Raw genomic sequence first — 25,305 nt, forward strand, 5'->3', positions numbered from 1 at the left:
CATAAGAAGCTGGTGCGAAACATTATGCTGCTTTTCTTCCTGTTTTTCAGATATCTGAGATGTCCGTCACACTGACAAGAGACATGTCATTCTCCACGCTGAGCAGCACCACACTGCCCCCCTCCTCTACCTGTCCCTCTTTGCTGGAGGGACAGTACATCTCCTCAGAGCTCAGGTTCGAGGCCATGTTTTCTAATAGATTTCTAACTGTTCTTTATGCACCATCTGACACCCACAGTAACCTGCGAATAACACGTGAGGTGAGGAACTCCCTCCTGAACAGGTGTCAGGATGCAATCAGTCCTTAACAGGGAGCCCATGTTTAGAGAGTGATACAATGAGGGTTGTGGGATATGCCAGTGTCTGTTACATTGAGAGGTGTGAGCTATATAAGAGAGTGTTTCAGTGAGAAGTGTAGTGTATATCAGAGTCTGCGGTAGTGAGAAGTGTGAGACATATCAGAGAGTGTAGTACTGTAAGGTGAATTAAGAATGCTATATTGAAGTGTGTGGGGTATATTGGGGATTGTTACAGCGAAAGACATGGGCTACATAAAACAGCATTATAATGAGATATGTTGGTGTGTTAAAATGAGCAGTTGTGTTACACTATTGAATATCGGTTATGATGAGGAATGTGGGAAATATTAGAGAGTGTTACAGTAGGGGATTTGGGGGTATATCAGGGAATGTTACAGTGAGCAGTGTGGGGTATATCGCAGAGTGTTACTGTGAGTGGGTATGGGGTATATCGCAGAGTGTTACTGTGAGTGGGTATGGGGTATATCGCAGAGTGTTACTGTGAGTGGGTATGGGGTATATCGCAGAGTGTTACAGTGAGTGGGTATGGGGTATATTCCAGAGTGTTACAGTGAGTGGGTATGGGGTATATTGCAGAGTGTTACAGTGAGTGGGTATGGGGTATATTGCAGAGTGTTACAGTGAGTGGGTATGGGGTATATTGCAGAGTGTTACAGTGAGTGGGTATGGGGTATATTGCAGAGTGTTACAGTGAGTGGGTATGGGGTATATTGCAGAGTGTTACAGTGAGTGGGTATGGGGTATATCGCAGAGTGTTGCAGTCAGTAGTATGGGGTATATCGCAGAGTGTTACAGTGAGTGGGTATGGGGTATATTCCAGAGTGTTACAGTGAGTGGGTATGGGGTATATTGCAGAGTGTTACAGTGAGTGGGTATGGGGTATATTGCAGAGTGTTACAGTGAGTGGGTATGGGGTATATTGCAGAGTGTTACAGTGAGTGGGTATGGGGTATATCGCAGAGTGTTACAGTGAGTGGGTATGGGGTATATCGCAGAGTGTTACTGTGAGTGGGTATGGGGTATATCGCAGAGTGTTACAGTGAGTGGGTATGGGGTATATCGCAGAGTGTTACTGTGAGTGGGTATGCAGTATATTGCAGAGTGTTACAGTTTGTGGTATGGGGTATATCGCAGAGTGTTGCAGTCAGTAGTATGGGGTATATCGCAGAGTGTTACAGTGAGTGGTATGGGGTATATCGCAGAGTGTTACAGTGAGTGGGTATGGGGTATATCACAGAGTGTTACAGTGAGTAGTATGGGGTATATCGCAGAATGTTACTGTAAGTGGGTATGGGGTATATTGCAGAGTGTTACAGTTTGTGGTATGGGGTCTATCGCAGAGTGTTGCAGTGAGTGGTATGGGGTATATCGCAGAGTGTTACAATGAGTGGGTATGAGGTATATTGCAGAGTGTTACTGTGAGTGGTATGGGGTATATCGCAGAGTGTTACAGTGAGTGGGTACGGGGTATATTGCAGAGTGTTACAGTTTGTGGTATGGGGTATATCGCAGAGTGTTACTGTGAGTGGGTATGGGGTATATCGCAGAGTGTTACAGTGAGTGGGTATGGGGTATATCGCAGAGTCTTACAGTGAGTGGTATGGGGTATATCGCAGAGTGTTATAGTGAGTGGGTATGGGGTATATTGCAGAGTGTTACTGTGAGTGGGTGTGGGGTATATCACAGAGTGTTACAGTGAGTGGTATGGGGTATGTCACAGAGTGTTACTGTGAGTGGGTATGGGGTATATCGCAGAATGTTACAGTGAGTGGGTATGGGGTATATCGCAGAGTGTTACTGTGAGTGGGTATGGGGTATATCGCAGAGTGTTACTGTGAGTGGGTATGGGGTATATCGCAGAGTGTTACAGTGAGTGGGTATGGGGTATATCGCAGAGTGTTACAGTGAGTGGGTATGGGGTATATCGCAGAGTGTTACAGTGAGTGCTATGGGGTATATCGCAGAATGTTACAGTGAGTGGGTATGGGGTATATCGCAGAGTGTTACTGTGAGTGGGTATGGGGTATATCGCAGAGTGTTACAGTGAGTGGGTATGGGGTATATCGCAGAGTGTTACTGTGAGTGGGTATGGGGTATATCGCAGAGTGTTACAGTGAGTGCTATGGGGTATATCGCAGAGTGTTACTGTGAGTGGGTATGGGGTATATCGCAGAGCGTTACTGTGAGTGGGTATGGGGTATATCGCAGAATGTTACAGTGAGTGCTATGGGGTATATCGCAGAATGTTACAGTGAGTGGGTATGGGGTATATCGCAGAATGTTACAGTGAGTGCTATGGGGTATATCGCAGAGTGTTACTGTGAGTGGGTATGGGGTATATCGCAGAGTGTTACAGTGAGTGCTATGGGGTATATCGCAGAGTGTTACAGTGAGTGGGTATGGGGTATATCGCAGAGTGTTACTGTGAGTGGGTATGGGGTATATCGCAGAGCGTTACTGTGAGTGGGTATGGGGTATATCGCAGAGTGTTACTGTGAGTGGGTAAGGGGTATATCGCAGAGTGTTACAGTGAGTGGGTATGGGGTATATCGCAGAGTGTTACTGTGAGTGGGTAAGGGGTATATCGCAGAGTGTTACAGTGAGTGGGTATGGGGTATATCGCAGAGCGTTACAGTGAGTGGGTATGGGGTATATCGCAGAGTGTTACTGTGAGTGGGTATGGGGTATATCGCAGAGTGTTACAGTGAGTGGGTATGGGGTATATCGCAGAGTGTTACTGTGAGTGGGTATGGGGTATATCGCAGAGCGTTACTGTGAGTGGGTATGGGGTATATCGCAGAGTGTTACAGTGAGTGCTATGGGGTATATCGCAGAATGTTACAGTGAGTGGGTATGGGGTATATCGCAGAGTGTTACTGTGAGTGGGTATGGGGTATATCGCAGAGCGTTACTGTGAGTGGGTATGGGGTATATCGCAGAGTGTTACTGTGAGTGGGTAAGGGGTATATCGCAGAGTGTTACAGTGAGTGGGTATGGGGTATATCGCAGAGCGTTACAGTGAGTGGGTATGGGGTATATCGCAGAGTGTTACTGTGAGTGGGTATGGGGTATATCGCAGAGTGTTACAGTGAGTGGGTATGGGGTATATCGCAGAGTCTTACAGAGTGGTATGGGGTATATCGCAGAGTGTTATAGTGAGTGGGTATGGGGTATATTGCAGAGTGTTACTGTGAGTGGGTGTGGGGTATATCACAGAGTGTTACAGTGAGTGGTATGGGGTATGTCACAGAGTGTTACTGTGAGTGGGTATGGGGTATATCGCAGAGTGTTACTGTGAGTGGGTATGGGGTATATCGCAGAGTGTTACTGTGAGTGGGTATGGGGTATATCGCAGAGTGTTACAGTGAGTGCTATGGGGTATATCGCAGAATGTTACAGTGAGTGGGTATGGGGTATATTGCAGAGTGTTACAGTGAGTGGGTATGGGGTATATCGCAGAGTGTTACAGTGAGTGGGTATGGGGTATATCGCAGAGTGTTACAGTGAGTGCTATGGGGTATATCGCAGAATGTTACAGTGAGTGGGTATGGGGTATATCGCAGAGTGTTACAGTGAGTGGGTATGGGGTATATCGCAGAGTATTACAGTGAGTGGGTATGGGGTATATCGCAGAGTGTTACAGTGAGTGCTATGGGGTATATCGCAGAATGTTACAGTGAGTGGGTATGGGGTATATCGCAGAGTGTTACAGTGAGTGGGTATGGGGTATATCGCAGAGTGTTACAGTGAGTGGGTATGGGGTATATCGCAGAGTGTTACAGTGAGTGCTTTGGGGTATATCGCAGAATGTTACAGTGAGTGGGTATGGGGTATATCGCAGAGTGTTACAGTGAGTGGGTATGGGGTATATCGCAGAGTGTTACAGTGAGTGCTATGGGGTATATCGCAGAGTGTTACAGTGAGTGGGTATGGGGTATATCGCAGAGTGTTACTGTGAGTGGGTATGGGGTATATCGCAGAGTGTTACAGTGAGTGGGTATGGGGTATATCGCAGAGTGTTACTGTGAGTGGGTATGGGGTATATCGCAGAGTGTTACAGTGAGTGGGTATGGGGTATATCGCAGAGTGTTACAGTGAGTGCTATGGGGTATATCGCAGAGTGTTACAGTGAGTGGGTATGGGGTATATCGCAGAGTGTTACAGTGAGTGCTATGGGGTATATCGCAGAGTGTTACAGTGAGTGGGTATGGGGTATATCGCAGAGTGTTACAGTGAGTGCTATGGGGTATATCGCAGAGTGTTACAGTGAGTGGGTATGGGGTATATCGCAGAGTGTTACAGTGAGTGCTATGGGGTATATCGCAGAATGTTACAGTGAGTGGGTATGGGGTATATCGCAGAGTGTTACAGTGAGTGGGTATGGGGTATATCGCAGAGTGTTACAGTGAGTGCTATGGGGTATATCGCAGAGTGTTACAGTGAGTGGGTATGGGGTATATCGCAGAGTGTTACTTTGAGTGGGTATGGGGTATATCGCAGAGTGTTACAGTGAGTGGGTATGGGGTATATCGCAGAGTGTTACTGTGAGTGGGTATGGGGTATATCGCAGAGTGTTACAGTGAGTGCTATGGGGTATATCGCAGAGTGTTACAGTGAGTGGGTATGGGGTATATCGCAGAGTGTTACAGTGAGTGCTATGGGGTATATCGCAGAGTGTTACAGTGAGTGGGTATGGGGTATATCGCAGAGTGTTACAGTGAGTGCTATGGGGTATATCGCAGAGTGTTACAGTGAGTGGGTATGGGGTATATCGCAGAGTGTTACTGTGAGTGGGTATGGGATATATCGCAGAGTGTTACAGTGAGTGGGTATGGGGTATATCGCAGAGTGTTACAGTGAGTGGGTATGGGGTATATCGCAGAGTGTTACAGTGAGTGGGTATGGGGTATATCGCAGAGTGTTACAGTGAGTGGGTATGGGGTATATCGCAGAGTGTTACAGTGAGTGCTATGGGGTATATCGCAGAATGTTACAGTGAGTGGGTATGGGGTATATCGCAGAGTGTTACAGTGAGTGGGTATGGGGTATATCGCAGAGTGTTACAGTGAGTGGGTATGGGGTATATCGCAGAGTGTTACAGTGAGTGGGTATGGGGTATATCGCAGAGTGTTACAGTGAGTGCTATGGGGTATATCGCAGAATGTTACAGTGAGTGGGTATGGGGTATATCGCAGAGTGTTACAGTGAGTGGGTATGGGGTATATCGCAGAGTGTTACAGTGAGTGGGTATGGGGTATATCGCAGAGTGTTACAGTGAGTACTATGGGGTATATCGCAGAATGTTACAGTGAGTGGGTATGGGGTATATCGCAGAGTGTTACTGTGAGTGGGTATGGGGTATATCGCAGAGCGTTACTGTGAGTGGGTATGGGGTATATCGCAGAGTGTTACTGTGAGTGGGTAAGGGGTATATCGCAGAGTGTTACAGTGAGTGGGTATGGGGTATATCGCAGAGCGTTACAGTGAGTGGGTATGGGGTATATCGCAGAGTGTTACTGTGAGTGGGTATGGGGTATATCGCAGAATGTTACAGTCAGTGGGTATGGGGTATATCGCAGAGCGTTACTGTGAGTGGGTATGGGGTATATCGCAGAGTGTTACTGTGAGTGGGTATGGGGTATATCGCAGAGTGTTACAGTCAGTGGGTATGGGGTATATCGCAGAGTGTTACTGTGAGTGGGTATGGGGTATATCGCAGAGTGTTACAGTCAGTGGGTATGGGGTATATCGCAGAGTGTTACTGTGAGTGGGTATGGGGTATATCGCAGAGTGTTACAGTGAGTGGGTATGGGGTATATCGCAGAGTGTTACAGTCAGTGGGTATGGGGTATATCGCAGAGTGTTACTGTGAGTGGGTATGGGGTATATCGCAGAGTGTTACAGTGAGTGGGTATGGGGTATATCGCAGAGTGTTACTGTGAGTGGGTATGGGGTATATCGCAGAGTGTTACAGTGAGTGGGTTTGGGGTATATCGCAGAGTGTTACAGTGAGTGGGTTTGGGGTATATCGCAAAATGTTACAGTGAGTGGGTATGGGGTATATCGCAGAGTGTTACAGTGAGTGGGTATGGGGTATATCGCAGAGTGTTACAGTGAGTGGGTATGGGGTATATCGCAGAGTGTTACAATGAGTGGGTATGGGTTATATCGCAGAGTGTTACTGTGAGTGGGTATGGGGTATATCGCAGAGTGTTACAGTGAGTGGGTATGGGGTATATCGCAGAGTGTTACAGTGAGTGGGTATGGGGTATATCGCAGAGTGTTACAGTGAGTGGGTATGGGGTATATCGCAGAATGTTACAGTGAGTGGGTTTGGGGTATATCGCAGAGTGTTACAGTGAGTGGGTATGGGGTATATCGCAGAGTGTTACAATGAGTGGGTATGGGGTATATCGCAGAGTGTTACAGTGAGTGGGTATGGGGTATATCGCAGTGTTACAATGAGTGGGTATGGGGTATATCGCAGAGTGTTACAGTGAGTGGGTATGGGGTATATCGCAGAGTGTTACAGTGAGTGCCATGGGGTATTTCGCAGAGTTTTACAGTGAGTGCTATGGGGTATATCGCAGAGTGTTACTGTGAGTGGTATGGGGTATATCGCTTAGTGTTACAGTGAGTGGTTTGGGGTATATCGTAGAGTGTTACAGTAAGTGGTATGGGGTATATCGCAGAGTGTTACTGTGAGTGGTATGGGGTATATCGCAGAGTGTTACTGTGAGTGGTATGGGGTATATCGCAGAGTGTTACAGTGAGTGCCATGGGGTATTTCGCAGAGTTTTACAGTGAGTGCTATGGGGTATATCGCAGAGTGTTACAGTGAGTGGGTATGGGGTATATCGCAGAGTGTTACAATGAGTGGGTTTGGGGTATTTCGCAGAGTGTTACAATGAGTGGGTTTGGGGTATTTCGCAGAGTGTTACTGTGAGTGGTATGGGGTATATCAGAGAGTGTTACAGTCGCAGGTGTGGGCTATTCCAGTGTTATAGTGAGGGGTCTGTGGCATTTCAGAAAATGTTAGTGTTACTAGGACTGTTCAATATGAAATTAGAATTTCAGTACTTAGATATATGAGGCTTTGTTGTATCTTATTTAAAATGAGTTCAATTTTCGTCCTTTCATGACCATCAAGTCCTTGGCAAAGATCCAAGAAATGTCATTAGTCTGTTACCTTTGTAATGGGCTTTTAGATATCAGGGTCTGCTCAGGGAACTGGGGAGTTTTTCATTGGAGAAGCATAGACTTTAATGTGATGTGATTGAGGTTTTTATGGTGATGAAAAGAATAGATTCTCTTTGGGTGGATTGGTTATTTGAATGAGATAGAGAAGGAAGGGAATTAGTATAAAATATAAAAGTATCGGTCAGAGGCCAGGATGATTTTCCTTTTGTAGCATATTATATGAAATGTAGCACAATGGTTATGTTCCTGGACTGGTAATCCAGATGCCTGGCCGAATGGTTTGGAGACCTGCTTTCAAATCCCACCATGGGGATGTTTAAATTCTGTTAATAAATAAATCAGAAATCAGAAATTTGTAGCTATCATCACTTAATTGTCACTTTAAAAGCTTGGCTCGTTCACTAATGTCCTTTAGGGAAGGAAATCTGCTGTCCTTACCTGGTCCTTACCTGGTCTGGTCTACCTGTGACTCCAGACTCACAGCAATGTGATTGCCTTCTGACATAGCCTAATAAACTACTCAATAAAGGGCAATGAGAGACTAGCAATAACTGCTGGCAATGTCCACATCCTGTGAATGAATAGAAAAAGTCATCAATCTCTGGAATTGATGACCAAAACATGTTTGATGATGGAGGTTACATTTTTAAAATATTTTAATCTTTGTACCAGGACCCCCGAGACCCAATCCAGAGCGATCAGTCCTGATCCTGAATCACTACAAGACGGTGAACTTAAGAAATCACCTGTGCAGGGCAAGGACGAGAAGGGAAGCACTCGCATGTTTGTAGCTGATATCCAGGAGATTAGAGTGAGGTATGGCGATGAAGTGACCTCTTCTCTATTTTGCAGACTTACGCAGCATCAGCAATATCAGTCAGCCTTTGCCAATGGTGTCAAGCTCCTTTCTGTATTTCTAAAATGTATTATATTCTCCAGTGTGGTACTGAGCCTTGCAAGCCGGATTGTCTGTGTTCAGTTACCCTGCCTTAGCTCGGGCAGCTGTAGGAGGTGTCACAGTTAGACTTAGTGGTGTTAGCTTGGGTGGGTTCCTGCTCCTCATTGCTATCCATGGACCCCTTATAAATACAGGTGCCTGTTGGAAACCCTTCCCCCCCACCATCCCCCTCCACAACAGGAAGGAAGACTCCAAAATCTGCCTCTGGCACACATATTTTGTAGTTGACAAACATAGGGCCATAGGCCATTCAGCCCCACGAGTTTATTCTGCTATTCAGTTAGATCATGGCTGATCTGTATCTTCACTCCATTCACCTACCTTTGCTCTATAATCTTCAATACCCTTACCTAACAAAATTCTAACAATCTCAGTCTTGAAATTTTGAATAATAATCTCTGCCCCCATTTTGTTTCCTTTTTCTTTGCAGGTTTTGGTTTTATTCTTGTTTTTCTCTTGTTTTTGCTTTTAGGACTGCAGCGGTTCATTATTCTGCCACTTGCATCTCCTCTAGGCACATCTTTTGTCTCTTTACTCGTCCCGTTACCAGTCCCTTTGGTTCTGCATCACCAACTCTTTTGTCATTTAATCTCCCGTCTTCCATCCTATCACAGATCTTCCCCTTTGTTCTTTTTCCATGCTCCCTCCTTTCACTTGTTTAAAACCTATTACATTTCTAACTTTTTCCAGTTCTGATGGTAGGTCATCGACCTGAAACGTTAACTCTGCTTCTCTTTCCACAGATGCTGCCAGACCTGCTGAGTATTTCCAGCATTTGCTGTTTTTATTTCAGATTTCCAGCATCTGCAGTATTTTGTTTTTGCTTTTGCTTGAAATTTTCAGTTGGCCCACAACCTCAGTGGCTTTTTGGGGAGAGAATTCCAGGTTTCCACTCTCCTTTGTCTGAATAAGTGCTTCATGATCACCCCTGACAGCAAACTGTAATTTTAAGGTTAACTACTTGTTCTGGACTCTACCAGAGGAAATAATTTCTATCTACCCTACCGAATCCTTTAAAACTCTGAAACACCTCAAGTAGATCATCCCTTAATCTTCTATACTCAAGGCAATACAAGCTTAGTCTGTGCAACCTGTCCTCATTATAATGTAACTCTTTTAGCCTGAGTATCATTCTGGTGAATTTGCCCTCCAAAGCCAATATATCCTTCCTGAGTTGTGGTGTTCAGGACTGAAGGTAGTATCCCAGATGCAGTCTAACCACAGTTCTATATAGAGCTCTGTGGCATAAGTTCAGAGAAGTGGCAAGTGGCCTGATCTTGGGTATTCTGAAACCAGGTGAGAGTGTGACACACCTGAGCAACCTGGCTTTTCTGGGCCTCTCTCTGGGTAATTTATTGACCACTCCCATGCCAGTCACCCAACAGAGTCAACTGAGCCTGGCAGTTTGCCAGAATCAACCTGTTGCATGGAGATCCTTTAAGCCTGTGCCAAAATACTGCCTTCCCCTGCCCACTCACCCCTTGTCGATTTAGGCAGCCTATTTGGATGAGATCCTGTAAGAGGAGACCTGTGCCAGTGCATAGCTTGTCTTGCAGTGAGGTGTGTGTGTGGAAGGAGTTCCCTAATATATTATTCTCTGTTATCTTCCAGTCCAATCGTGTCAAAGAAAGGAACCCTGCATTTCCTGGAGCCCCAGACCAATGGCTGGGTGAAGCGCTACGTGGTTGTACGGCGGCCGTACGTCTACATTTACAACACCGATAAGGACACAGTGGAGCGGGCCATCCTTAACCTGTCAGCTGCACAGGTGGAGTACAGTGAGGACCAGCAGGCCATGCTTAAGGTACTGAAATCTCCCTCCTTCATTCTATAGGAGTATAGTCAAGTGCTGAGCTCACAGCCGAAGTGCCACTGTGGTGTTGCAGGTAGACAAGGTGCATGAGCCCCTATCACACCAGTTTGATTTTCCCCTGCTGAAGATTCCTTGCTCATCTCTCACGTTTCATCATGAAAGTTTGGAATAATTTCCCACCTCTCTGCAACAATGTTAGATTAAATACAGTATCAATTACATTTTACTCCTCACACTGCCTGAGGTCATCCATCCCGCCATCCCAGACTGTGACTGACCGTTCACCCCCACCCACAGACTGTGACTGACCGTTCAGCCCCACCCACAGACTGTGACTGACCGTTCACCCCCACCCACAGACTGTGACACCGTTCACCCCCACCATCAGACTGTGACTGACCGTTCACCCCACCCCCACCCCAGACTGTGACTGACCATTCCCCCCTCCCCCAGACTGTGACTGACCGTTCCCCCCTCCCCCAGCCTGTGACTGACCGTTCACCCCCACCCACAGACTGTGACTGACCGTTCACCCCCACCCCCCCCAGACTGTGACTGATCATTCCCCCCTCCCCCAGACTGTGACTGACCATTCCCCCCTCCCCCAGACTGTGACTGACCGTTCACCCCACCCCCCACCCCAGACTGTGACTGATCATTCCCCCCACCCACAGACTGTGACTGACCGTTCACCCCACCCCCACCCCAGACTGTGACTGATCATTCACCCCACCCCCACCCCAGACTGTGACTGACCATTCCCCCCTCCCCCAGACTGTGACTGACCATTCACCCCCACCCACAGACTGTGACTGACCGTTCAACCCACCCCACCCCAGACTGTGACTGACCATTCCCCCCTCCCCCAGACTGTGACTGACCATTCACCCCCCCTCCCAGTCTGTGACTGACCATTCAACCCCACCCACAGACTGTGACTGACCGTTCAACCCCACCCCCACCCACAGACTGTGACTGACCGTTCACCCCACCCCCACCCCAGACTGTGACTGATCATTCACCCCACCCCCACCCCAGACTGTGACTGACCATTCCCCCCTCCCCCAGACTGTGACTGACCATTCACCCCCACCCACAGACTGTGACTGACCGTTCAACCCACCCCACCCCAGACTGTGACTGACCATTCCCCCCTCCCCCAGACTGTGACTGACCATTCACCCCCCCTCCCAGTCTGTGACTGACCATTCAACCCCACCCACAGACTGTGACTGACCGTTCAACCCCACCCCCACCCACAGACTGTGACTGACCGTTCACCCCTACCCACAGATTGTGACTGACCATTCAACCCCACCCCAGTCTGTGACTGACCATTCAACCCCACGCACAGACTGTGACTGACAGTTCACCCCCACCCACAGACTGTGACTGACCGTTCAACCCCACCCCAGACTGTGACTGACCGTTCACCCCACCCCAGTCTGTGACTGACCATTCAACCCCACACACAGACTGTGACTGACAGTTCACCCCCGCCCACAGACTGTGACTGACCGTTCACCCCCACCCACAGACTGTGACTGACCGTTTACCCCACCCCAGTCTGTGACTGACCATTCAACCCCACCCACAGACTTTGACTGACCGTTCACCCCCACCCCCAGACTGTGACTGACCGTTCACCCCCACCCACAGACTGTGACTGACCGTTCACCCCTACCCACAGATTGTGACTGACCGTTCACCCCTCCCCCATACTGTGACTGACCGTTCACCCCTCCTCCCCCACACTGTGACTGGCCATTCACCCCTCCTCCCCCACACTGTGACTGACCGTTTCACCCCTCCCCCATACTGTGACTGACCGTTCACCCCTCCTCCCCCACACTGTGACTGGCCATTCACCCCTCCTCCCCCACACTGTGACTGACCGTTTCACCCCTCCCCCACACTGTGTCTGACAGTTCACCCCACCCTCACACTGTGACTGACCATTCACCCTTCCCCCACACTGTGATTAAACGTTCACCCCTCCACAATGACAGTGACGAACCAACTACCCCCATTTTCCAGAATGTGACTATCTATCTATCTCAGACTGGGACTGACTCTTCACCCCCCTCAGTTTGTTTGACTATTCACCCACCCTCCCAGACTGTGACTGACTGCAGGCCTCCTTTCCTCGGGCTGTCAGCCCACTTAAAGTTCACCTATGACATGGACAGAGATACTGTATGTTGCCTTGGTCCTCAAATCATCACCTGCTTGGTTACGGAGTGTTGACAGTGTAGTATAAGGACATTTAAGGGTTAATGTTAGAGACAGTGAGAGCAAGACCTCCCCTGTAGAGATTATGATGTATTAGTCACATGGTAATAGGCTTTGGAAGAAGAGAGTAGCAGCATGAACAATCTAGCTAAGCAGGCTTGAGGAGAGTGTAGATAGTAATGTATATATAATAGTTATTAGTTGACCTAATCTAGACTCCTAGAGTTTATCGACAATGCCCTAGCTATGCTACAACAGCAACTACTACAACAGCAACACACAACAGACAGATGCTGGGATTCATTGTTGTCCTTTTCTTCATGTCCATCGAAAGCAAATGAAGGAATGTTGGTGGAAGGCAGGGCTATCCCAGCTGTTCAACAGAACTGTTCGGCCTGCAACTTTAATGTTTGTTTCTCTTCCTGAGGGAAACACCTGGTATCCTGACAGTGCTTGCCCAAGGCGAGACTGACAAATTCTGCAGCAGGCTGAGTATTTCTTTAAAGCCTGTTCAGTCCATGTGTTGGGATGCTCTTCTGACTTGCAGTAATTTCTGACTGCTCCTTTGCCATTTTCATTGTTGCAGACACCGAACACGTTTGCTGTGTGCACTGAGCACCGTGGAATTCTGCTGCAAGCCTGCAATGATAAAGAGATGCAAGACTGGCTCTACGCCTTCAACCCCCTTCTCGCCGGATCAATCAGGTAAATCACACACAAGGGGCAGAATTTTTACTTACCTGCAGAGAGCAGATTCGTCAAAAACTGCAGGAATCCGGAATTGAGGATTCCTCCACGAGCTGTGGAGGTGGGGTGGGGGGTTGCAGTGGTGGAGCATGGGGAGATGGGTTTGGTGGTCATTGGGGAGGTGCCCAATAACAGATGCTCCTTAAGCAGGCAGCTGGATCAAGGAGGTGGGTCTGAAGGCAAATCTGCTCCTCGATACAGCTGCCAGGTTTCCTGAGGCCTGGGAACCCTGACTGACAGCAGTTAAAGTTGAAAAACAGAATGACAATGAGGCTTGCAGCCTCATTATCACATTTAAAGGCCCTTGGTGCTGATTGGTTGCCTGTTCATCTTCTGGCCTCAGATGAAGCCTGAAATGCACAGAGTAGAGAGGACTTGGGTTGTGAAACAGATTTCTCAGAGTTTAGCTACCCACTCAACCAAACATGCCATTTGTTTATAGGTTAAATTACCACCCAACTCCAATTCCCCCAAGGTGTTTGGTATATCTGACAGTGTGATAGTGAGGGGTGTGTGGTATATCAAACAGTGTTATAGTGAGGGATGTGTGGTATATCAGACAGTGTTATAGTGAGGGGTGTGTGGTAAATCAGACAGTGTTATAGTGAGGGGTGTGTGGTATATCAGACAGTGTTATACGAGGGGTGTTTGGTATATCAGACAGTGTTATAGTGAGGGGTGTGGGGTATATCAAACAGTGTTATAGTGAGGGATGTGTGGTATATCAGACAGTGTTATAGTGAGGGGTGTGTGGTATATCAGACAGTGTTAGACTGAGGGCTGTTTGGTATATCAGACAGTGTTATAGTGAGGGGTGTGTGGTATATCAGACAGTGTGATAGTGAGGGGTGTGTGGTATATCAGACAGTGTTATAGTTAGGGGTGTGTGGTATATCAGACAGTGTTAGAGTGAGGGGTGTGGGGAATATCAGATAGTGTTATAGTGAGGGGTGTGTGGTATATCAGACAGTGTTATAGTGAGGGGTGTGTGGTATATCAGACAGTGTTATAGTGAGGGGTGTGTGGAAGATCAAACAGTGTTATAGTGAGGGGTGTGGGGTATATCAGACAGTGTTAGAGTGAGGGGTGTGTGGTATATCAGACAGTGTTAGACTGAGGGGTGTTTGGTATATCAGACAGTGTTATAGTGAGGGGTGTGTGGTATATCAGACAGTGTTAGAGTGAGGGGTGTGGGGAATATCAGATAGTGTTATAGTGAGGGGTGTGTGGTATATCAGACAGTGTTATAGTGAGGGGTGTGGGGTATATCAGACAGTGTTAGAGTGAGGGGTGTGTGGTATATCAGACAGTGTTAGACTGAGGGGTGTTTGGTATATCAGACAGTGTTATAGTGAGGGGTGTGTGGTATATCAGACAGTGTTATAGTGAGGGGTGTGGGGTATATCAGACAGTGTTATAGTTAGGGGTGTGTGGTATATCAGACAGTGTTAGAGTGAGGGGTGTGTGGTATATCAGACAGTGTTAGACTGAGGGGTGTTTGGTATATCAGACAGTGTTATAGTGAGGGGTGTGTGGTATATCAGACAGTGTTAGAGTGAGGGGTGTGGGGAATATCAGATAGTGTTATAGTGAGGGGTGTGTGGTATATCAGACAGTGTTATAGTGAGGGGTGTGTGGTATATCAAACAGTGTTATACTGAGGGGTGTTTGGTATATCAGACAGTGTTATAGTGAGGGGTGTATGGTATATCAGACAGTGTTATAGTGAGGGGTGTGTGGTATATCAAACAGTGTTATACTGAGGGGTGTTTGGTATATCAGACAGTGTTATAGTGAGGGGTGTGGGGTATATCAGACAGTGTTATAGTTAGGGGTGTGTGGTATATCAGACAGTGTTAGACTGAGGGGTGTTTGGTATATCAGACAGTGTTATAGTGAGGGGTGTGTGGTATATTAGACAGTGTTAGAGTGAGGGGTGTGTGGTATATCAGACAGTGTTAGACTGAGGGGTGTTTGGTATATCAGACAGTGTTATAGTGAGGGGTGTGGGGTATATCAGACAGTGTTATAGTTAGGGGTGTGTGGTATATCAGACAGTGTTAGAGTGAGGGGTGTGGGGAATATCAGATAGTGTTATAGTGAGGGGTGTGTGGTATATCAGACAGTGTTATAGTGAGGGGTGTGGGGTATATCAGACAGTGTTATAGTTAGGGGTGTGTGGTATATCAGACAGTGTTAGAGTGAGGGGTGTGTGGTATATCAGACAGTGTTAAACTGAGGGGTGTTTGGTATATCAGACAGTGTTATAGTGAGGGGTGTGGGGTATATCAGACAGTGTTATAGTTAGGGGTGTGTGGTATATCAGACAGTGTTAGAGTGAGGGGTGTGGGGAATATCAGACAGTGTTATAGTGAGGGGTGTGTGGTATATCAGACAGTGTTATAGTGAGGGGTGTGTGGTATATCAAACAGTGTTATACTGAGGGGTGTTTGGTATATCAGACAGTGTTATAGTGAGGGGTGTATGGTATATCAGACAGTGTTATAGTTAGGGGTGTGTGGTATATCAGACAGTGTTAGAGTGAGGGGTGTGGGGAATATCAGATAGTGTTATAGTGAGGGGTGTGTGGTATATCAGACAGTGTTATAGTGAGGGGTGTGGGGTATATCAGACAGTGTTATAGTGAGGGGTGTGTGGTATATCAGACAGTGTTATACTGAGGGGTGTTTGGTATATCAGACAGTGTTATAGTGAGGGGTGTGGGCATATCAGACAGTGTTAGAGTGAGGGGTGTGGGGTATATCAGACAGTGTTAGATTGAGGGGTGTGGGGTATATCAGACAGTGTTATAGTGAGGGGTGTGGGGTATTTCAGACAGTGTTATAGTGAGGGGTGTGTGGTATATCAGACAGTGTTATAGTGAGGGGTGTGTGGTATATCAGACAGTGTTATAGTGAGGGGTGTTTGGTATATCAGACAGTGTTGTAGTGAGGGGTGTGGGGTATATCAGACAGTGTTATAGTGAGGGGTGTTTGGTATATCAGACAGTGTTATAGTGAGGGGTATTTGGTATATCAGACAGTGTTATAGTGAGGGGTGTGGGGTATATCAGACAGTGTTATAGTGAGGGGTGTTTGGTATATCAGACAGTGTTATCGTGAGGGGTGTGGGGTATATCAGACAGTGTTATAGTGAGGGGTGTTTGGTATATCAGACAGTGTGATAGTGAGGGGTGTTTGGTATATCAGACAGTGTTATAGTGAGAGGTGTTTGGTATATCAGACAGTGTTATAGTGAGGGGTGTGTGGTATATCAGACAGTGTTATAGTGAGGGGTGTTTGGTATATCAGACAGTGTTATAGTGAGGGGTGTGTGGTATATCAGACAGTGTTATAGTGAGGGGTGTTTGGTATATCAGACAGTGTTATAGTGAGGGGTGTTTGGTATATCACACAGTGTTATAGTGAGGGGTGTTTGGTATATCAGACAGTGTTATAGTGAGGGGTGTTTGGTATATCAGACAGTGTTATAGTCAGAGGTGTGGGGTATATCAGACAGTGTTGTAGTGAGGGGTGTTTGGTATATCAGACAGTGTTATAGTGAGGGTTGTGGGGTATATCAGACAGTGTTATAGTGAGGGGTGTTTGGTATATCAGACAGTGTTATAGTCAGAGGTGTGGAGTATATCAGACAGTGTTGTAGTGAGAGGTGTTTGGTATATCAGACAGTGTTATAGTGAGAGGTGTGGGGTATATCAGATAGTGTTGTAGTGAGGGGTGTTTGGTATATCAGACAGTGTTATAGTGAGAGTGTGGGGTATATCAGACAGTGTTATAGTGAGGGGTGTTTGGTATATCAGACAGTGTTATAGTCAGAGGTGTGGGGTATATCAGACAGTGTTGTAGTGAGAGGTGTGGGGTATATCAGACAGTGTTATAGTGAGGGGTGTGTGGTATATCAGACAGTGTTATAGTGAGGGGTGTGGTATATCAGACAGTGATATAGTGAGGGGTGTTTGGTATATCAGACAGTGTTATAGTGAGGGGTGTGTGGTATATCAGACAGTGTTATAGTGAGGGGTGTGTGGTATATCAGACAGTGTTATAGTGAGGGGTGTGGTATATCAGACAGTGTTATAGTCAGAGGTGTGTGGTATATCAGACAGTGTTATAGTCAGAGGTGTGGGGTATATCAGACAGTGTTGTAGTGAGAGGTGTGGGGTATATCAGACAGTGTTATAGTGAGGGGTGTGTGGTATATCAGACAGTGTTATAGTGAGGGGTGTGTGGTATATCAGACAGTGTTATAGTCAGAGGTGTATCGTATATCAGACAGTGTTATAGTCAGAGGTGTGGGGTATATCAGACAGTGTTGTAGTGTGGGGTGTGGGGTATATCATACAGTGTTATAGTCAGAGGTGTGTGGTATATCAGACAGTGTTATAGTGAGGGGTGTGTGGTATATCAGACAGTGTTATAGTCAGAGGTGTGTGGTATATCAGACAGTGTTATAGTCAGAGGTGTGTGGTATATCAGACAGTGTTATAGTCAGAGGTGTGGGGTATATCAGACAGTGTTGTAGTGAGGGGTGTGGGGTATATCAGACAGTGTTATAGTCAGAGGTGTGGGGTATATCAGACAGTGTTGTAGTGAGCGGTGTGGGGTATATCATACAGTGTTATAGTCAGAGGTGTGTGGTATATCAGACAGTGTTATAGTCAGAGGTGTGTGGTATATCAGACAGTGTTATAGTCAGAGGTGTGGGGTATATCAGACAGTGTTGTAGTGAGAGGTGTGGGGTATATCATGCAGTGTTATAGTGAGGGGTGTGTGGTATATCAGACAGTGTTATAGTGAGGGGTGTGTGGTATATCAGACAGTGTTATAGTGAGGGGTGTGTGGTATATCAGACAGTGTTGTAGTGAGAGGTGTTTGGTATATCAGACAGTGTTATAGTGAGGGGTGTGTGGTATATCAGACAGTGTTGTAGTGAGAGGTGTTTGGTATATCAGACAGTGTTATAGTGAGGGGTGTTTGGTATATCAGACAGTGTTATAGTCAGAGGTGTGGGGTATATCAGACAGTGTTATAGTGAGGGGTGTGTGGTATATCAGACAGTGTTGTAGTGAGAGGTGTTTGGTATATCAGACAGTGTTATAGTCAGAGGTGTGGGGTATATCAGACAGTGTTATAGTGAGGGGTGTGTGGTATATCAGACAGTGTTAAAGTGAGGGGTGTGTGGTATATCAGACAGTGTTATAGTGAGGGGTGTTTGGTATATCAGACAGTGTTATAGTGAGGGGTGTTTGGTATATCAGACAGTGTTATAGTGAGGGGTGTGTGGTATCTCAGACACTGTTATAGTGAGGGGTGTGTGGTATATCAGACAGTGTTATAGTGAGGGGTGTTTGGTATATCAGACAGTGTTATAGTGAGGGGTGTTTGGTATATCAGACAGTGTTATAGTGAGGGGTGTTTGGTATATCAGACAGTGTTATAGTGAGGGGTGTTTGGTTTATCAGACAGTGTTATAGTGAGGGGTGTTTGGTATATCAGACAGTGTTATAGTGAGGGGTGTTTGGTATATCAGACAGTGTTATAGTGAGGGGTGTTTGGTATATCAGACAGTGTTATAGTGAGGGGTGTTTGGTATATCAGACAGTGTTATAGTGAGGGGTGTGGGGTATATCAGACAGTGTTATAGTGAGGGGTGTGGGGTATTTCAGACAGTGTTATAGTGAGGGGTGTGTGGTATATCAGACAGTGTTATAGTGAGGGGTGTGTGGTATATCAGACAGTGTTATAGTGAGGGGTGTTTGGTATATCAGACAGTGTTGTAGTGAGGGGTGTGGGGTATATCAGACAGTGTTATAGTGAGGGGTGTTTGGTATATCAGACAGTGTTATAGTGAGGGGTATTTGGTATATCAGACAGTGTTATAGTGAGGGGTGTGGGGTATATCAGACAGTGTTATAGTGAGGGGTGTTTGGTATATCAGACAGTGTTATAGTGAGGGGTGTTTGGTATATCAGACAGTGTTATAGTGAGGGGTGTTTGGTATATCAGACAGTGTTATAGTGAGGGGTGTGTGGTATATCAGACAGTGTTAGATTGAGGGGTGTGGGGTATATCAGACAGTGTTATAGTGAGGGGTGTGGGGTATTTCAGACAGTGTTATAGTGAGGGGTGTGTGGTATATCAGACAGTGTTATAGTGAGGGGTGTGTGGTATATCAGACAGTGTTATAGTGAGGGGTGTTTGGTATATCAGACAGTGTTGTAGTGAGGGGTGTGGGGTATATCAGACAGTGTTGTAGTGAGAGGTGTTTGGTATATCAGACAGTGTTATAGTGAGAGGTGTGGGGTATATCAGATAGTGTTGTAGTGAGGGGTGTTTGGTATATCAGACAGTGTTATAGTGAGAGTGTGGGGTATATCAGACAGTGTTATAGTGAGGGGTGTTTGGTATATCAGACAGTGTTATAGTCAGAGGTGTGGGGTATATCAGACAGTGTTGTAGTGAGAGGTGTGGGGTATATCAGACAGTGTTATAGTGAGGGGTGTGTGGTATATCAGACAGTGTTATAGTGAGGGGTGTGGTATATCAGACAGTGATATAGTGAGGGGTGTTTGGTATATCAGACAGTGTTATAGTGAGGGGTGTGTGGTATATCAGACAGTGTTATAGTGAGGGGTGTGTGGTATATCAGACAGTGTTATAGTGAGGGGTGTGGTATATCAGACAGTGTTATAGTCAGAGGTGTGTGGTATATCAGACAGTGTTATAGTCAGAGGTGTGGGGTATATCAGACAGTGTTGTAGTGAGAGGTGTGGGGTATATCAGACAGTGTTATAGTGAGGGGTGTGTGGTATATCAGACAGTGTTATAGTGAGGGGTGTGTGGTATATCAGACAGTGTTATAGTCAGAGGTGTATGGTATATCAGACAGTGTTATAGTCAGAGGTGTGGGGTATATCAGACAGTGTTGTAGTGTGGGGTGTGGGGTATATCATACAGTGTTATAGTCAGAGGTGTGTGGTATATCAGACAGTGTTATAGTGAGGGGTGTGTGGTATATCAGACAGTGTTATAGTCAGAGGTGTGTGGTATATCAGACAGTGTTATAGTCAGAGGTGTGTGGTATATCAGACAGTGTTATAGTCAGAGCTGTGGGGTATATCAGACAGTGTTGTAGTGAGGGGTGTGGGGTATATCAGACAGTGTTATAGTCAGAGGTGTGGGGTATATCAGACAGTGTTGTAGTGAGCGGTGTGGGGTATATCATACAGTGTTATAGTCAGAGGTGTGTGGTATATCAGACAGTGTTCTCGTCAGAGGTGTGTGGTATATCAGACAGTGTTATAGTCAGAGGTGTGGGGTATATCAGACAGTGTTGTAGTGAGAGGTGTGGGGTATATCATGCAGTGTTATAGTGAGGGGTGTGTGGTATATCAGACAGTGTTATAGTGAGGGGTGTGTGGTATATCAGACAGTGTTATAGTGAGGGGTGTGTGGTATATCAGACAGTGTTGTAGTGAGAGGTGTTTGGTATATCAGACAGTGTTATAGTGAGGGGTGTGTGGTATATCAGACAGTGTTGTAGTGAGAGGTGTTTGGTATATCAGACAGTGTTATAGTGAGGGGTGTTTGGTATATCAGACAGTGTTATAGTCAGAGGTGTGGGGTATATCAGACAGTGTTATAGTGAGGGGTGTGTGGTATATCAGACAGTGTTGTAGTGAGAGGTGTTTGGTATATCAGACAGTGTTATAGTCAGAGGTGTGGGGTATATCAGACAGTGTTATAGTGAGGGGTGTGTGGTATATCAGACAGTGTTAAAGTGAGGGGTGTGTGGTATATCAGACAGTGTTATAGTGAGGGGTGTTTGGTATATCAGACAGTGTTATAGTGAGGGGTGTTTGGTATATCAGACAGTGTTATAGTGAGGGGTGTGTGGTATCTCAGACACTGTTATAGTGAGGGGTGTGTGGTATATCAGACAGTGTTATAGTGAGGGGTGTTTGGTATATCAGACAGTGTTATAGTGAGGGGTGTTTGGTATATCAGACAGTGTTATAGTGAGGGGTGTTTGGTATATCAGACAGTGTTATAGTGAGGGGTGTTTGGTTTATCAGACAGTGTTATAGTGAGGGGTGTTTGGTATATCAGACAGTGTTATAGTGAGGGGTGTTTGGTATATCAGACAGTGTTATAGTGAGGGGTGTTTGGTATATCAGACAGTGTTATAGTGAGGGGTGTTTGGTATATCAGACAGTGTTATAGTGAGGGGTGTGGGGTATATCAGACAGTGTTATAGTCAGAGGTGTGGGGTATATCAGACAGTGTTATCGTGAGGGGTGTTTGGTATATCAGACAGTGTTATAGTCAGAGGTGTGGGGTATATCAGACAGTGTTATAGTGAGGGGTGTGTGGTATATCAGACAGTGTTATAGTGAGGGGTGTGTGGTATATCAGACAGTGTTATAGTGAGGGGTGTTTGGTATATCAGACAGTGTTATAGTGAGGGGTGTTTGGTATATCAGACAGTGTTATAGTGAGGGGTGTTTGGTATATCAGACAGTGTTGTAGTGAGGGGTGTGGTATATCAGACAGTGTTCTAGTGAGGGGTGTGGGGTATATCAGACAGTGTTATAGTGAGGATGGGTCTGGCCACATTGCCACAGAACACTCCATCCAGTTGGAACGTGCCGTACCACCTATCCTTCGTGGAAAGGTTTGTGCAGAAAAACATCTTTCACCACCAATCCATCAGGCTGTGGTCTGCACGGAATGTCCTCAAGGCCCTCCAGGATGGTGGATCCTGTCGGATGGTTTCCCGAGCAGACTGCCAAAGTCATTTGGCAGAATGCCTCATCACCAGACCTTTCAAACATGCACCAAGATGTAGCTTGGCTGGTGGTGAGAAGATCCCTCCCTGTCCGATCCTTCCTGCAGGCCCGGAATCTCACCGCCTCCGCACGCTGCCCTCAAGGTGGCTGTGGTGGGGAAGAGACTGTTGCCTATCTCCTTCTGGAATGTGTCTTCGCAAAGCAGGTGTGGAAAGAGATGGAGTGGTTTTTGTCAAGGTTCATCCCAAGCAGCTCTGTAACACAGGAGTCTGTGCTCTATGGGCTGTTCCCAGGGACGCACACCAAGATAAACAACAACTGTTGCTGGAGGACCATCAATTCGGTGAAAGACGCTCTTTGCTCTGCCCTAAACTTCCTGGTCTTCCAGCGCAAAGAGTTGTCCACGACCGAGTGTTGCAGACTGGCACAGTCCAAGGTCCAGGACTGCGTGCTGAGGGAACTTGGCAGCTTGGGGAAACCACTGCAAAGGCTCAATGGGGATAGACCACTGTGTAAGGTCCTCCCGCCATAGTCAACCAAGGGGCTGGATCCATGGGAAACCCCTCAGGCTCTATACACCAAATGTGGGTTTGCTGTAAAATGTACATGGCAGGTAAAATGGAATGGAAGGGTTATGAGGCAACTCACTCCTGTATTGAAGAAAACTGATTTCCTTTGCACTTTCTGAAATGTCAACTTGGTACTGTTTTGAACTGTTTTGTAATGTATTTTTTTTTTACAAATTTTTATGAATAAAGTATATTTTGGGGGGGTAAATGTGTTATAGTGAGGGGTGTGGGGTATATCAGACAGTGTTATAGTGAGGGGTGTGTGGTATATCAGACAGTGTTATAGTGAGGGGTGTGTGGTATATCAGACAGTGTTATAGTGAAGGGAGTGTGGTATATCAGACAGTGTTATAGTGAGGGGTGTGTGGTGTATCAGACAGTGTTATAGTGAGGGGTGTGTGGTATATCAGACAGTGTTATAGTGAAGGGAGTGTGGTATATCAGACAGTGTTATAGTGAGGGGTGTGTGGTGTATCAGACAGTGTTATAGTGAGGGGTGTGGGGTATATCAGACAGTGTTAGAGTGAGGGGTGTGGGGTATATCAGACAGTGTTATAGTGAGGGGTGTGGGGTATTTCAGACAGTGTTATAGTGAGGGGTGTGTGGTATATCAGACAGTGTTATAGTGAGGGGTGTGTGGTATATCAGACAGTGTTATAGTGAGGGGTGTTTGGTATATCAGACAGTGTTGTAGTGAGGGGTGTGGGGTATATCAGACAGTGTTATAGTGAGGGGTGTTTGCTTTATCAGACAGTGTTATAGTGAGGGGTATTTGGTATATCAGACAGTGTTATAGTGAGGGGTGTGGGGTATATCAGACAGTGTTATAGTGAGGGGTGTTTGGTATATCAGACAGTGTTATAGTGAGGGGTGTTTGGTATATCAGACAGTGTTATAGTGAGGGGTGTTTGGTATATCAGACAGTGTTATAGTGAGGGGTGTGTGGTATATCAGACAGTGTTATAGTGAGGGGTGTTTGGTATATCAGACAGTGTTATAGTGAGGGGTGTGTGGTATATCAGACAGTGTTATAGTGAGGGGTGTTTGGTATATCAGACAGTGTTATAGTGAGGGGTGTGTGGTATATCAGACAGTGTTATAGTGAGGGGTGTTTGGTATATCAGACAGTGTTATAGTGAGGGGTGTTTGGTATATCAGACAGTGTTATAGTGAGGGCTGTTTGGTATATCAGACAGTGTTATAGTGAGGGGTGTTTGGTATATCAGACAGTGTTATAGTCAGAGGTGTGGGGTATATCAGACAGTGTTGTAGTGAGGGGTGTTTGGTATATCAGACAGTGTTATAGTGAGGGTTGTGGGGTATATCAGACAGTGTTATAGTGAGGGGTGTTTGGTATATCAGACAGTGTTATAGTGAGAGGTGTTTGGTATATCAGACAGTGTTATAGTCAGAGGTGTGGGGTATATCAGACAGTGTTGTAGTGAGAGGTGTTTGGTATATCAGACAGTGTTATAGTGAGAGGTGTGGGGTATATCAGACAGTGTTGTAGTGAGGGGTGTTTGGTATATCAGACAGTGTTATAGTGAGGGGTGTGGGGTATATCAGACAGTGTTATAGTGAGAGGTGTGGGGTATATCAGACAGTGTTGTAGTGAGAGGTGTTTGGTATATCAGACAGTGTTATAGTGAGGGGTGTGGGGTATATCAGACAGTGTTATAGTGAGAGGTGTGGGGTATTTCAGACAGTGTTGTAGTGAGAGGTGTGGGGTATATCAGACAGTGTTGTAGTGAGGGGTGTGGTATATCAGACAGTGTTATAGTCAGAGGTGTGTGGTATATCAGACAGTGTTATAGTCAGAGGTGTGGGGTATATCAGACAGTGTTGTAGTGAGAGGTGTGGGGTATATCAGACAGTGTTATAGTGAGGGGTGTGGGGTATATCAGACAGTGTTATAGTGAGGGGTGTGTGGTATATCAGACAGTGTTATAGTGAGGGGTGTGTGGTATATCAGACAGTGTTGTAGTGAGAGGTGTTTGGTATATCAGACAGTGTTATAGTGAGGGGTGTTTGGTATATCAGACAGTGTTATAGTCAGAGGTGTGGGGTATATCAGACAGTGTTATAGTGAGGGGTGTGTGGTATATCAGACAGTGTTGTAGTGAGAGGTGTTTGGTATATCAGACAGTGTTATAGTCAGAGGTGTGGGGTATATCAGACAGTGTTATAGTGAGGGGTGTTTGGTATATCAGACAGTGTTATAGTGAGGGGTGTGTGGTATATCAGACAGTGTTATAGTGAGGGGTGTGTGGTATATCAGACAGTGTTATAGTGAGGGGTGTTTGGTATATCAGACAGTGTTATATTGAGGGGTGTTTGGTATATCAGACAGTGTTATAGTGAGGGGTGTTTGGTATATCAGACAGTGTTATAGTGAGGGGTGTTTGGTATATCAGACAGTGTTATAGTGAGGGGTGTTTGGTATATCAGACAGTGTTATAGTGAGGGGTGTTTGGTATATCAGACAGTGTTATAGTGAGGGGTGTTTGGTATATCAGACAGTGTTATAGTGAGGGGTGTTTGGTATATCAGACAGTGTTATAGTCAGAGGTGTGGGGTATATCAGACAGTGTTATAGTGAGGGGTGTGTGGTATATCAGACAGTGTTATAGTCAGAGGTGTGGGGTATATCAGACAGT

At 46.1% G+C, this 25,305-nt stretch overlaps 1 protein-coding gene across 5 annotated transcripts in view; it reads left to right on the top strand.

Moving 5' to 3' along the window:
• Positions 1-25,305, top strand: part of kif1aa (kinesin family member 1Aa) — a 520,143-nt gene that overhangs the window by 405,530 nt on the left and 89,308 nt on the right. For 3 of the 5 annotated variants that reach the window (XM_068041901.1, XM_068041902.1, XM_068041905.1), the window contains 4 exons: positions 51-175; positions 8,193-8,336; positions 10,090-10,282; positions 13,110-13,228. In XM_068041901.1, coding sequence (XP_067898002.1) covers positions 51-175; positions 8,193-8,336; positions 10,090-10,282; positions 13,110-13,228 — 581 coding nt within the window. Of the gene's footprint in view, positions 1-50; positions 176-8,192; positions 8,337-10,089; positions 10,283-13,109; positions 13,233-25,305 lie in introns of those variants that run through there. The other 2 variants (XM_068041903.1, XM_068041904.1) reach the window with 1 other exon arrangement.

Source organism: Heterodontus francisci, chromosome 11, assembly GCF_036365525.1.
Source record: "Heterodontus francisci isolate sHetFra1 chromosome 11, sHetFra1.hap1, whole genome shotgun sequence".
Classification (NCBI taxonomy): Eukaryota; Metazoa; Chordata; class Chondrichthyes; order Heterodontiformes; family Heterodontidae; genus Heterodontus; species Heterodontus francisci.